We start from the raw sequence: 13,033 nt of genomic DNA on the forward strand, positions 1-13,033 counted from the left end.
CACCTGTTCAGCTCTGATTATTCAGTAAGGACATCTCCTGGTTTCATCTTCACGTTTCCCTCTCACTAGGATATCCAAACTGACATAATGTTCAACAGCTTTTACAGCTGTGGCTCCAGCAAACATCAGCTGATACTAGAAATGAATATCAAATAAATTCTAACAACAGCTGATCAAGCTTAAACGTGCTGCTGTTGTTTAGCGCGACATCCGCTGGTTTCCTCTTTCTGGCGCAAAGTGGGCGATAAACAAACAAGAGAGAAAAGCCGATCAGCTGATCACTGATTAGTTTCATGATTTTAGTAGCAACAGGCGAGAGAGAGGGAGAGAATGAGAGAAGAGGCAGCTGTGCAGCAAAGACAGAGTAGACAGACAGAACCTGAAAATTGTGCTGAAAAGAGCAGAAGAGGCTGAAAATTGTGCTAAAAAGAGGTGAAGCGTGCTATATCTTTTGGTGCACATAACTTTTATACTTTTTCAGATATTAAGCTTTTTATGTCATTTTTGGCCCATTTTACTGAATGGGACAACATTATCAGTGTGATCACCAGCTTTGCTTGCTGGGCTGAGCCATGTTTTTTTTCTGTACCCTCACCAATTTCACATCAAAACATAGGTATTTTCTATGGCTTTCAGAAAATGTCACTATCATTGTTGTGGGAGTTAGAGATTTTTGGAAAATCTCCTCAGAGCAGCACAAAGTCTGAAAACTCTCCATAGAAACTCAATGGACACTTTGTTCAAAATCAGCGCTGGAATTCTCCAATGAGACACATTTTCTAATTGTCATGTCTCCTTAACGAAACGAAGTTAAGACATGAGGCTTGTGTCAATATATCTTCAGACACTCCTGACGCTCATGAGTCAACAATTTTTTTCTTACCTATTACCGTTTGGCCATGACTTACATTTGTTTGAGGGTAGGAAATTTCTGCCCGTGGTATGGCAAAATGTCCACGTTACGAAATAGATAAAATAGAAAACTGCCACTCCTCCTCCACCAAGAACCTCATCTTCAGCCAGCATCATCTCACTCAAAAGGCGATGGAAAAAGGTGCTTCGACTTACGAAAATTTTGACTTACAAAAGACCCTCTGGAACAAATTAATTTTTTAAGTCGGGGTTCCACTGTATTTGTTTTAAATTATAGTATTTGTGCTAAATGGTAGTATTTGTGACAAATCATAGTACTTCTGCTATGTTATAGTATTTCTGCTAAATAATAGTATTTCTGCTATTTTGTAGTACTTTTGATAAATAAAAATATTTATACACAGCATTCACACTGCATTTTCACAGGAAATGCAACCTTTTCTAGTTATTATTTGGTATTAAGACTACTTTTAATTAGATTTGTGCTGTGTGTTTTATTATTAATGTATTTTATGTATTTCTGTTTTATATTACTGTGAAGCACTTTGTGGTTTTTATCCTGTGAAAAGTGCTATATAAATAAATTGATTTGATTTGATTTTAGTGTGCATCAGCACCAGACTGACAGAGGGTGTGATGGAGTGACGGCAAGTCACAAGGAAAAATGAGTGCTGGTGAGGCAGTGTGTGTTGAGCACAGAAAAGGTAACCCTAGCTGGCTCCAGGTTGACTTCTTTCTGGCTAAGTCAAAGACACCTGAGCAACCAGAAGTAAAGGTAACTAGAGGCACTGGTGACAGCTGATATTGCTGGACCTCTGGAGTAGAATTCATTTGTGTTTACCAAGATCTAGAGTCATCAGAGCAAAAGACCACTAACAGGCCCATTAAATCTTAGCCGTCTAATTATTCAGATAATAAACCAAAGGCAAGCAAAAAAATAAATAAATAAAACAGCTAGACAACAAATGGACAGCAGTCAACCAGATAGCACTGTGTACCAATAACATCAGAGGCACAGAAGGATATATGAGAGATTAGGCTGACATGAGAACTTACTGATTATGTTCCACTTGTAGCACCAGCTGGAGGTCACTGGACGAGAGCAAGATCTTTCCTCTGACTGGATATTCCTCCTGTAAGGTCATGATGAAAACTGGGTTAGCTCCAGGTGCTTTGGCTTCTTTTCACTATTCAAAGCCATGCCTATTGGGTTAACTTGTGATTTTAAATCTACTATGAATTAGAGGTAGATAAAGTGCCTGAAGTTTATAGTGGTCAGTATGATTACAATAGTGCTATATGAATGAAAAAACATCTCTGATTGCTAGAACATGTTAGTAGCCTTGCCTCCAAGCATTTTGTATGGCTTGGAGGCGAGAGAGATGATTTGTCCAAGCTGGTAAACAGGGCATTACAATAATCTAAACGCGATGACACAAATGCATGAACATTTTTTCCAGTTCAGCTGAGGAGACCATATATCTCCTCAGCTGACCTGGCATTTTCTCCATCTTCTTGGAACTATAGGCCTTTGGAGTTGACACCGCAATGCATTGTGGGAGCGCGGCGCCATTTTCCGGGTCCACAATCAAAACAAACACACTGTGTTGGAACGACGAATACAAGATACTTAAAAGCAGCTCAAAAGAGAATCAACTATATAGAGACCAATTGCGTCCAGAGGTGAAGCGGCAGTACTTGCAGAAAATGTGGACCAGTATGAAATACGGCCATGGAGTAGAAACCCTGAAGACCAACCGCTATTGGCATAGCCTGACATATTTCGTACCTTGTCTGTGGAGTCAGCGTGTACAAGTCGTCATTCAAACAAAGGTAAGTCAGCTTGAGTACTGCGAGTGAAATGCATTTGATTTTCCCCTGAACATTCAAATTAGTGCAGCATAAATTCACTCATGAGGGGGAAATTACAGTGAGAACATGTGGAGGCTCTGTTAGATGGAAAACATAGTGAGTTCTGTGCATTGATGTAACATTGTCCTGGAGGATTTAATTTTTCTTTATGGTTAAAGAAATGGCAATGATTTATTCATATTTATTATAAATAATTCTAATTATACATCTTGCTTCCATGTTTGTATCCTGTGTCACAAAAATACATTTTATTTTAGTTTTATACATTGATTAATGACCTGCAGAATCTCCTTATCATATTAAGTGATTCATAATTGTCACTTTATGCTTTCTCCATCTTGAAAGTGATTACATCCTTGCATTACATACTTTAGGTTCATTTTCTGCAGGCAGGTTTCTGAGAGATAACAGGCATATTTACACTATAACATGCAGCGTTCTATAGATGGACACATAAAGAAATGAAAAATTACATGTATGTGCTAACTTTCTAAACACTTTGTTACAGTTATGATAAAGTAGATAAAACACATTTGTGTCGGCCTTGGCTCATAGTTCTTGTCTTTAAATGAACTTTGCGTGTGTTTCAGGTCCTGCACTCCCACTTTTGGCGGCGAAGAAAAACTCATGGCTCAAAGTGGTCTAACTCAAAAAATGATCTTTATTTTACATTTCCGGAAAAGGAGACTGAGCACACAGAGACACCAGCTCAAGTCTAAAGCAGCAGCAGCCAGCTTGATTGTTATATACTTTCTCTAGACGTCACGCACACTTTAAGTTTCAATCAAACACTCTGCTTAGTTTCACTTTCTGTCTGCACCTCATATGCTCTGCAAAAGCATGCAGTTTCCTGTCAGCCTGCGACCTAGTTCTTTGTCACCTCTGGGCCTGGTTTATAAAGGCCTATACATAAAACAATATAACCAGAAAATAAGCATTAAGAATATATATTAAATACATGACAACTTTCAAAGACTGAATGAACCAGCATTGCAGTCATGGGTCACTGTGAGCACCACAGGGAAGGTTGAAGCCGCCCACTGCAGCTGTATGGCCGGAGTCGCGGAGACCTGCACCCACGTCACTGTTCTTCTGTTTAATGTAGAAGCAACAGTGCGGATCCGTGGCACAAGGACTGTTACAGATGAACATGCATACTGGGTTTTGCTGGGTAATATGACCAGAGGTTGGCCATAATACTTCTCCTCTTCAGCTGCCCAAAAAAGGCTCTTGATCAAAACATAAACAGACCATCCATATTGAAAGGTAAAAGGAGCCGTCCTCAAAACAGAAAAATCCCACCTGCTACTGTGGAGGAGTTGTCACTGCTACTGGATACTTTGCTGGAACACGGTAAAGCTGTGGGTCGTGGGAATGACCAATAATGTTTTATCTAGGGGTCTAGATTTATGCCTGAAGTGCACTGCCGTGTAAATAATTTGCATTTACCAAATATGTCCCGACTGAGTACCACTGTTCAAAAGTGGAATAAAGAAACAAACTAATTTTTGCCTCTTTTTAAAAAAAAATTAAAACCACTTTATAGAACATCACATCAGTAACAGTGTAGAATCCATGTCATTTATAGTTTACAAATGACAAAATGTTTACACAAAATCATGACAGTGTTTACATGATGTCACCCACTACCAGCACTTTATTTACTGTATCTTTTGAAAAAATACCACTATTTATACAGCAAAAGACTTAAGAATATTTAACAGGAGCAAGTTTCATTTTCCCCTGGTTTTACTACCACACTGTTCACCAAACGCAGCAAACCTTCACCATCTTATCCAGGAGGGTCACCTCTTCACCCTCACATGAAGAAGTAATCTGATTGGCATGGTGGTATGTTTGAAGCAGGTCCCTTGTGTAGCGCTGGAACCCAGTCACAATGTCATCCTTGTCATAGGCTGGTTTGCTGCAATAATGCCAAATAATTAGCAACTCTATAAATAGAGGGTAGTTCTGCAAAATCACTCATTAGGATGTTTGTTCTAATTTGCTGTGACCTCAGAGTGCATTGAAAATAAAACTAATAGGCTATAAAGAGTGATATGAACATAGTTAGAACTTACCGGAATGAAAATGTTACCAAACGCCTTCGTTTGGTAACATCGATACACGAGCTGCCTCATGTTGCTTCCAGGTTGGGAAAGAGTGAAAAGATAAACCATTTTCAAGCTTATTCTCTTGCCGGTCGTGCGATCGAACTGTGCAGCCAATACAGCAAATACGAACCATGGCTGTTGTGTGTGCCTTCGCTCTTTTTTCGCTTGCACTTTGGACCCGGAAAATGGCACATCAGGCCAAAATCCTTTCCACGCCCACCCCCGTGACATCACGCTCCAAAGCCCTAAATATACTTAGATAAGTTAATTGATTAATCCAAATTGCCCACAGGTGTGAATGTGGGAGTAAATGCGAGCTCAAATGGTTGTCAGCCTCTGTGTGTTGGCCCCACGACAGGCTGGCGACCTGTCCAGGATGGTACCCCGCCTCTCACTCTATGACAGCTGGGATAGGCTCCAGCGCCCCCTCTGACCCTGAAAAGGATAAGCGGAAGCGAATGGATGGATGGATAAAATTCCAACTATAGTCGGGGAGGGGAATCTGAACACCTCACTCAGGAGTAAACTAGACCCTGTGTCACTATATTCTCTTGCTAAACAACTTAAATATTAATGCTCAAACATTAATAAGGGGGATTTCCAATGACGATGGGTTCACACCAGGGACGTATGACTGATGAGAAAGAGTTTGGTAGGCTTTTGTGTGGCTACTAAAAACATGCGGTGGAGGACATTTAACTGGAAATGTGTCATTAGGAATTTTATCACTCCACATGTGAGGAGTAAACTGCTTCAAATGCAACAGACCTGCTATGTCTTGGAATATGTCATTTACATAGATCTCACCTGTACCCACATCTTCTATGTTAGCATTGGCCACTCGTTAGTATGCTGGTTACGTGAGCCTGACTTATAATTTCATGCATAATTTTATTGTTCACTTGGGTTTCCCCTTTGCATAATCATGAGCATTACAGTTTTTCCTAATTGTTTACACACATTTTCCAAAAGCATATTGTGTCACAACGGGACTGAACGGACTCACGCGCAGGCTCTAGGTCTTGAAAGCACAAGAGTCTTTATTATGATGCACCAGGTGATTATTTACAAAAGTGAGGGGAAAGCCGGGCTCCGGGGGTCCACACACGAACGGGAAAGACACGCACACTCTCCGTCCACTCCTCTTCACACTCGCACACTCTCCGTCCACTCCTCCTCACACTCCACTCACTCGGGTAACACAGGGGTAGGTCCAGGGAATCTGTACACAGAGACACGAATGGGTAGTTAGGTAAATCGCTATGAAACACTTCTGAAGTCATTGAGCTGGGGTTACACTGACGAGGGTCGGCAACGGTCCAGCGACGAGAAACACAGGGCTGCCGTCTTATAAAGGAGCTGGATCACTCGTGATGAGCCACAGGTGCGTGGGCCAAGGGCAGGAGCCCGCAGGTGAGCTCCGCCCAGGCAGAGGGAGGAGGGAAAGAGGGGAAAGGAGAGAGCAGGAAAAAAATAAAAAAAGGAATACAAAACATATGTAGCCGTACTGAGCCGACCGGGTAGGCACAGGGACCCTGACAGTACCCCCCCCTCAACGGGAGCCACCCAGCGACCCACCGGGCTTACCAGGGTGCCGGCGATGGAAGTCACGGAGCAGGCGCCGACACAAAACAGCCGAGCGAGGCACCCAGGAGCGCTCCTCCGGCCCGTAGCCCTCCCAATCGACCAAATACTGGACCCCCCGCCCCCGGCGCCGAGAGTCCATAATGCGGGAGACCCCATACGCCGGCAGCCCATCAACGATCCGGGCGGGAGGCGGGGGCCCGGAAGGAGGGCACAAAGGACTGGAGAGCACGGGCTTAATCTGGGAGACATGGAAAACGTCGTGGACACGCATGTTGCGCGGAAGGTTCAACCGAACAGACACAGGGTTCACAAGCGCACCGATTTCGAATGGCCCAATAAAAGTAGGAGACAGTTTCTTGGACTCCGCCCGGAGGGGCACATAGCGGGTGGACAGCCATACCTTTTGTCCGACCGCATACTCAGGAGCCGGTGTCCGATGGCGGTCTGCGAGCTGTTTGTTACGTGCCGTCGTCCGGAGGAGGGCAGCTCGGGTGGCTCTCCACACCCGGCGACATCTACGCAGGTGGTGTTGGACGGATGGCACAGAGAGGTCACCCTCAATGGCCGGAAAGAGCGGAGGCTGAAATCCTAATGACGCCTCAAAAGGTGAAACTCCAGTGGCTGAGGAAGTCAGGCAATTGTGGGCGTACTCAATCCATGGCAGCTGGTCACTCCAGGTCGTTTGATTTGTGGACACCACACACCGCAGAGCAGCCTCCAGTTCTTGGTTCGCCCGCTCAGCCTGCCCGTTGGTCTGAGGGTGGAAGCCAGAGGACAGACTAACCTTAGCGCCGAGGGCAGAGCAAAACTCCCTCCAGACCCGTGAAGTGAACTGGGGGCCAGGCCACGGTCTGACACAATGTCCTCCGGAATTCCATGGAGGCGGAATACATGCGTGGTGAGGAGGTGAGCGGTTTCCAGGGCCGTAGGCAGCTTGGGCAAGGCAACGAAATGGACAGCTTTAGAAAACCTGTCCACAACGGTTAGAATGACTGTGTTACCTTTTGAAGCCGGTAATCCGGTGACGAAATCCAAGGCTATGTGGGACCAAGGCCGTCCCGGAGTGGGCAGCGGTTGTAGCAAACTGGAGGGAGGTTGGTTGGACGACTTATTACGGGCGCAGGTCGTGCAGGCGGCGACGTATTCCCGTGCATCCCGAGCCAAAGTGGGCCACCAGAAGTAACGCTGGAGGAATCGTATGGTGCGGTGTACTCCCGGGTGACAGGTGAACCGGGCGGCGTGTGCCCATTGCAGTACCTGAGAACGAACAGAGGAGGGCACAAACAACTGACCTGGGGGCCCGGTCCCGGGATCTGGTTCTGTTTTCTGAGCTTCTTTAATCTGAGATTCGATTTCCCAGGTCACCGTGCCGATGGAGCAGGAGGCAGGAAGAATCGGACCTGGCTCGGGTTCCGCTTCAGAGGAGTCATACAGTCGGGAGAGGGCGTCTGGCTTCACATTGCGGCTCCCGGGCCTGTACGTAATTGAAAAGTTGAATCTCGTGAAAAAGAGAGCCCACCTAGCTTGCCGGGGATTGAGTCGCTTTGCGGCTCGGAGATACTCAAGGTTTCTGTGGTCTGTCCACACGATGAATGGTTGAGTGGCTCCCTCTAGCCAATGTCTCCATTCCTCCAGTGCTAACTTGATAGCCAGAAGTTCCCGGTCTCCAACATCATAATTGCGCTCTGCTGGGGAGAGACTGTGAGAGAAAAAGGCACATGGGTGGAGCTTACCCTCCCTCCGTTGGGACAACACCGCCCCGACCCCGGAATCCGATGCGTCCACTTCAACGACGAACTGTTGCTGGAGGTCGGGTTGGCAGAGGATAGGTGCTGTAGCGAACCGTTCTTTGAGACGTAGGAAGGCCTCCTGCGCGGATTGGTCCCACTGAAAAGACACTTTAGGAGAAGTGAGTCTGGTTAAAGGCAGAGCGAGTTTACTGAAATCTCGGATGAAGCGGCGGTAGAAGTTGGCAAAGCCTAAAAAGCGCTGGAGCTGTCGACGGTTTGGGGGTTCGGGTCAGGTAAGCACTGTTTGGACCTTCGCCGGGTCGGGTTTCAGATCACCCCGCTCTATTATGTATCCGAGAAAGGCCACGGAGTCCACGTGAAAGTCACACTTTTCGCTTTTCACAAACAGTCTGTTTTCCAGCAAACGCTGCAGAATCTGTCTGACGTGTGTCTCGTGCTCCGCCACTGTTTTAGAGAAGATAAGGATATCATCCAAGTAGACAAATGCGCACCGATTGATAAAGTCCCGGAGGACGTCATTCACGAGGGCCTGGAAAACTGCTGGGGCGTTAGTCAGCCCAAAGGGCATCACCAGGTACTCAAAATGCCCCAGATGGGTGTTAAAAGCTGTTTTCCATTCGTCGCCTTCCCTGATCCGAACTAGATGGTAGACATTGCGGAGGTCTAATTTACTGAAGATCGTTGTCTCGTGCAGAAGTTCAAAAGCCGAGGAAAGGAGCGGTAGGGGGTATTTGTTCTTAACCGTAATGTTATTAAGGCCGCGGTAATCAATGCAAGGCCGGAGAGACTTGTCCTTCTTTTCTACAAAGAAGAAGCCGGCTGCCACAGGGGAAGAGGACGGCCGGATTATGCCTGCTGCCAGTGAGTCCGTGATGTATTTCTCCATAGACGCTCTCTCAGGTTGGGAGAGACTATAAAGGCGACAGGTGGGGAGTGTGGCGCCTGGGAGAAGATCAATGGCGCAGTCATACGGCCGATGAGGTGGTAACGATTGTGCATGATCTTTACGAAAAACTTCAGCCAAGTCGTGATACACAGGTGGAACAGAGGTGAGATCCGGAGGCTCAGACAGGTTATTTGGAGGAGACGCGGAGGGCGGAGTTGCAGCCCGGAGGCAATTCATGTGACAATCCACTCCCCAGCCCACCACGCATTCAGATTTCCAGTCGATATGAGGGTTATGCTGTCGCAACCAGGGGTGACCTAAGACAAGCGGTGTTTGAGGAGCTTTAAACACGAATAGGCTTAGAACCTCGGTGTGGTTGCCGGAGAGTGTGAGTGACACGGGCTCTGAGACATGGGTTATATCAGGCAGCCGCTGCCCAGATAAGGCGGTGACATGTAAACGATGAGGTAGAGGGTCAGACCCAACCCCTAATTTTTCCGCGAGGGCTGAATCGATAAAGCTCTGTTCCGCGCCAGAGTCAATTAACGCCATCACAGAATGGGTTTTTGTGTGAACTGTTAACTTGGCCGGTAACATTAAGCGCAGAAGGGAGCTTTTACTAGACAGGTCGCCCACCAGTACTCCCTTAACTACGGGCGGGCGCCCCCTTTTGGTCGAGATGGACAGGTGGCAATGAAGTGGCCCTTACGGCCGCAGTACAGGCACTCACCAGAGACCATGCGTTGCTGACGTTCCGCGGGTGTTAGCCGTGAGCGACCCAGCTGCATGGGCTGCTCGCCTTCCTCGCTTAGCTCGCCACTGTGGGCAGCACTGGGTTTAGCCCTCCATTCCCCCGCTGGTGGGCCCAAGAGCGCCCGTGGCTCCTGAAAGGCCCACCCCCAGAGGTCTCTGCGAGCCTGAAGGCGATCATCTAACTTAATGCACAGAGTCATTAGAGAGTCAAGAGAGGCAGGCAGGTCATGCATTATTAGTTCGCCTTTTAATTCATCACAGATGTTATTAAGCAAGGCACTCTTTAGCGCCTCCTGCCCCCACCCCGTTTGCTCAGCCAAAACCCAGAAATTGACAGAATAATCCGACATCCTGCGTCTACCTTGTTTAAGATTTAACAGGCGTTGAGCGGCGGCGGCAGCCTCGGATCCTTTGTCAAAAACGCTCTTAAACTTAGACAAAAACTCGGGGTAGGAGATGTCGGGGTGGGATCGTAGCACTGCCTGGGCCCACTGTAGAGCGCGATCACGTAACAGTTGCACAAAGAAGGAAATCTTATCTCCATCGCCAGGGTACCAGTGAATTTGCTGACGAAAAAAATAAGTGAGTTGTGTGAGAAATCCTGCACACTTATCCAACTCACCATGAAACAGTTCAGGAGAGGGAGGCTGATGCCCGACGACCACAGGTGTAGTTTGGGCCGCGCTTGCGGGCTGAGACGCGCTCGCGCCCGGGATGGGTTCGTCTGCCGGAGAGGCTGGCGGGGGCGGAGAGTCAGTCAACGGGGTCCGCTGGGCGAGAGCCAGAGACAAAGCGGCAACGTCTACACTGAGCCGCATCAACATATGCTCGTGTCGCTGCAACAGCTCATCCAACGAGACCGGGGCTGGGGCGGGTGACGCCGAGCCTGCTGAGTCCATTGTGGCTGGACCGTTCTGTCACAACGGGACTGAACGGACTCACGCGCAGGCTCTAGGTCTTGAAAGCACAAGAGTCTTTATTATGATGCACCAGGTGATTATTTACAAAAGTGAGGGGAAAGCCGGGCTCCGGGGGTCCACACACGAACGGGAAAGACACGCACACTCTCCGTCCACTCCTCTTCACACTCGCACACTCTCCGTCCACTCCTCCTCACACTCCACTCACTCGGGTAACACAGGGGTAGGTCCAGGGAATCTGTACACAGAGACACAAATGGGTAGTTAGGTAAATCGCTATGAAACACTTCTGAAGTCATTGAGCTGGGGTTACACTGACGAGGGTCGGCAACGGTCCAGCGACGAGAAACACAGGGCTGCCGTCTTATAAAGGAGCTGGATCACTCGTGATGAGCCACAGGTGCGTGGGCCAAGGGCAGGAGCCCGCAGGTGAGCTCCGCCCAGGCAGAGGGAGGAGGGAAAGAGGGGAAAGGAGAGAGCAGGAAAAAAATAAAAAAAGGAATACAAAACATATGTAGCCGTACTGAGCCGACCGGGTAGGCACAGGGACCCTGACATATTGTCAGAATTCAACACAAATCAAAAAACACACACACAATGGGCAAAACCCTTCAATTCACCTGCAAAATAAAGTCATCATATTGACTTACTGTAAGCCTTTTTATGTTCAGTGTAACACTTACTACAGACAGTACATAGGCCTACATGAGTGCATTGTAAAAGATTACAGAATGTTTGTATACAAAACTCACAAATACATGGTACCAAATATATTTTTACTGTATTCTCCCACAAAAACAATGTACAGTGTTCATCCCAACCAAAACAAAGTTGCGCATACCATCAGTGTTGGCCAAGTTACTTTGAAAAGTAATTAATTCTAGTTACTAGTTACTTCTTCAAAAAAAGTAACTGAGTTAGTAACTGAGTTACAAGATTCTAAAAGTAATTAATTACTTGAAAAGTAATTAATTACTTAAAAAGTAACTATTGCGTTACTTTGAAGAAAACGTTTAACCCTCTGGGGTCCAGGGTATAATTGGCCATTTTTAACTACTTTTGATGTTTCCTCCACATTTCACCTTTAAAAACTATTTCCTTTGCCTTGTTTGGTATCATCCTTTTCAGCACAACCTCACGTGTCTGAATTTACAGTCATGTTTTCATTTTGATATACTGTATTAACGCAATTGATCTAAAATCAGACAAAAAACATAAAATCAGAGTGGAAAAGGTTATATTTTTTACTGTAACAACCACAAACATGTTTAATGAATCATATTTCATAACTTAAAATGCAAATATAAATTGTCAATTTTAAAATCCTATGCACAAGTTTTGCAAACAACAAAGTTATTTGCATCCATTTACCTTTTACCTTGATTTTTTAAATAACCATTTCAAACTATTTACAGAACAATCAGCTGTTCTTCAATAAGATGCCACACAAATTATTTGCGCCACTCCAAAAAATTTATTTCTGTCCACTATAAAGGAGACATCACAGCCTGATACCTGCAGGTCTGAAAGCAGCAGGTGTATCACTCCTGTTTCTACCTGGAGACAGCATTCGCCTCATTGTTCTGACACACAACACAAAACTATTCACAACACTACACACTAACTACACAAGACAACACATTAACTACACACTCAAACACGCTAAACGTCACAAATCTCTCACATCGCAAAACTTGCTCTCCTTCTTTTTCTGCTCTCTCCCTCCGTCACTCCTAAAACTTCCCCTGTTTTGTTTTTTTTTTACTCATAAGCAGAGAGTGCTCGCTGCGCTGTCCTAGACAGTAAACGTGTTAGTCCAATAATCACACAACTGGTATGTTAACTCCAACTTTAATGGTTGCCTTCTTTCGTTCCTTCACACAAGAAAAAACTGACACTCCAAAAACTCCTACTTCCCCTTCCCGCCTGCGTGTAGCCATGCCCCCCTTCACCGGACACTTGCGCAGTGGGACAGATACATCTTAACATCTTCCCTTTTTCTTTTAAGGAAAGGAAAACAGATTAGAACAATTTATTTTTTTTTCTTTTTGAACAATATAACATAAACATAATTTAACATTCCAAACTAGTGTTTAAAAGAAACATTTTTATGAGTGTTAATTTTTTATTTTTTGTCATTAGTCCTTTCAGCTTTCTAGCTGCCATTCCCCTTCTCTCAGGGCTCTTAGCAGTCCAAGTGCTGATATCCCCACTTTTGTCAGGCAGTTAGCGAGCTGCTCTTTGGTAGATGTCCATATGATGTGCCGAATAGTCCCT

The 13,033-nt window shown here is 45.9% G+C and overlaps 1 protein-coding gene across 1 annotated transcript in view; it reads right to left on the reverse strand.

Annotated features, from left to right (window-relative positions):
- The window catches only part of adam19a (ADAM metallopeptidase domain 19a), a 100,439-nt gene that overhangs the window by 68,005 nt on the left and 19,401 nt on the right, over positions 1 to 13,033 (reverse strand). Inside the window, exon 3 of the mRNA XM_085349753.1 lies at positions 1,930 to 2,006. Within this exon, the coding sequence (XP_085205879.1) occupies positions 1,930 to 2,006 (77 nt within the window). The remainder of the gene's footprint in view (positions 1 to 1,929; positions 2,007 to 13,033) is intronic.

This window comes from Diplotaxodon limnothrissa, linkage group LG3 (genome assembly GCF_057381915.1).
Source record: "Diplotaxodon limnothrissa isolate DT_005_m linkage group LG3, D_limnothrissa_male_GT1.1, whole genome shotgun sequence".
NCBI classification, from domain to species: Eukaryota; Metazoa; Chordata; class Actinopteri; order Cichliformes; family Cichlidae; genus Diplotaxodon; species Diplotaxodon limnothrissa.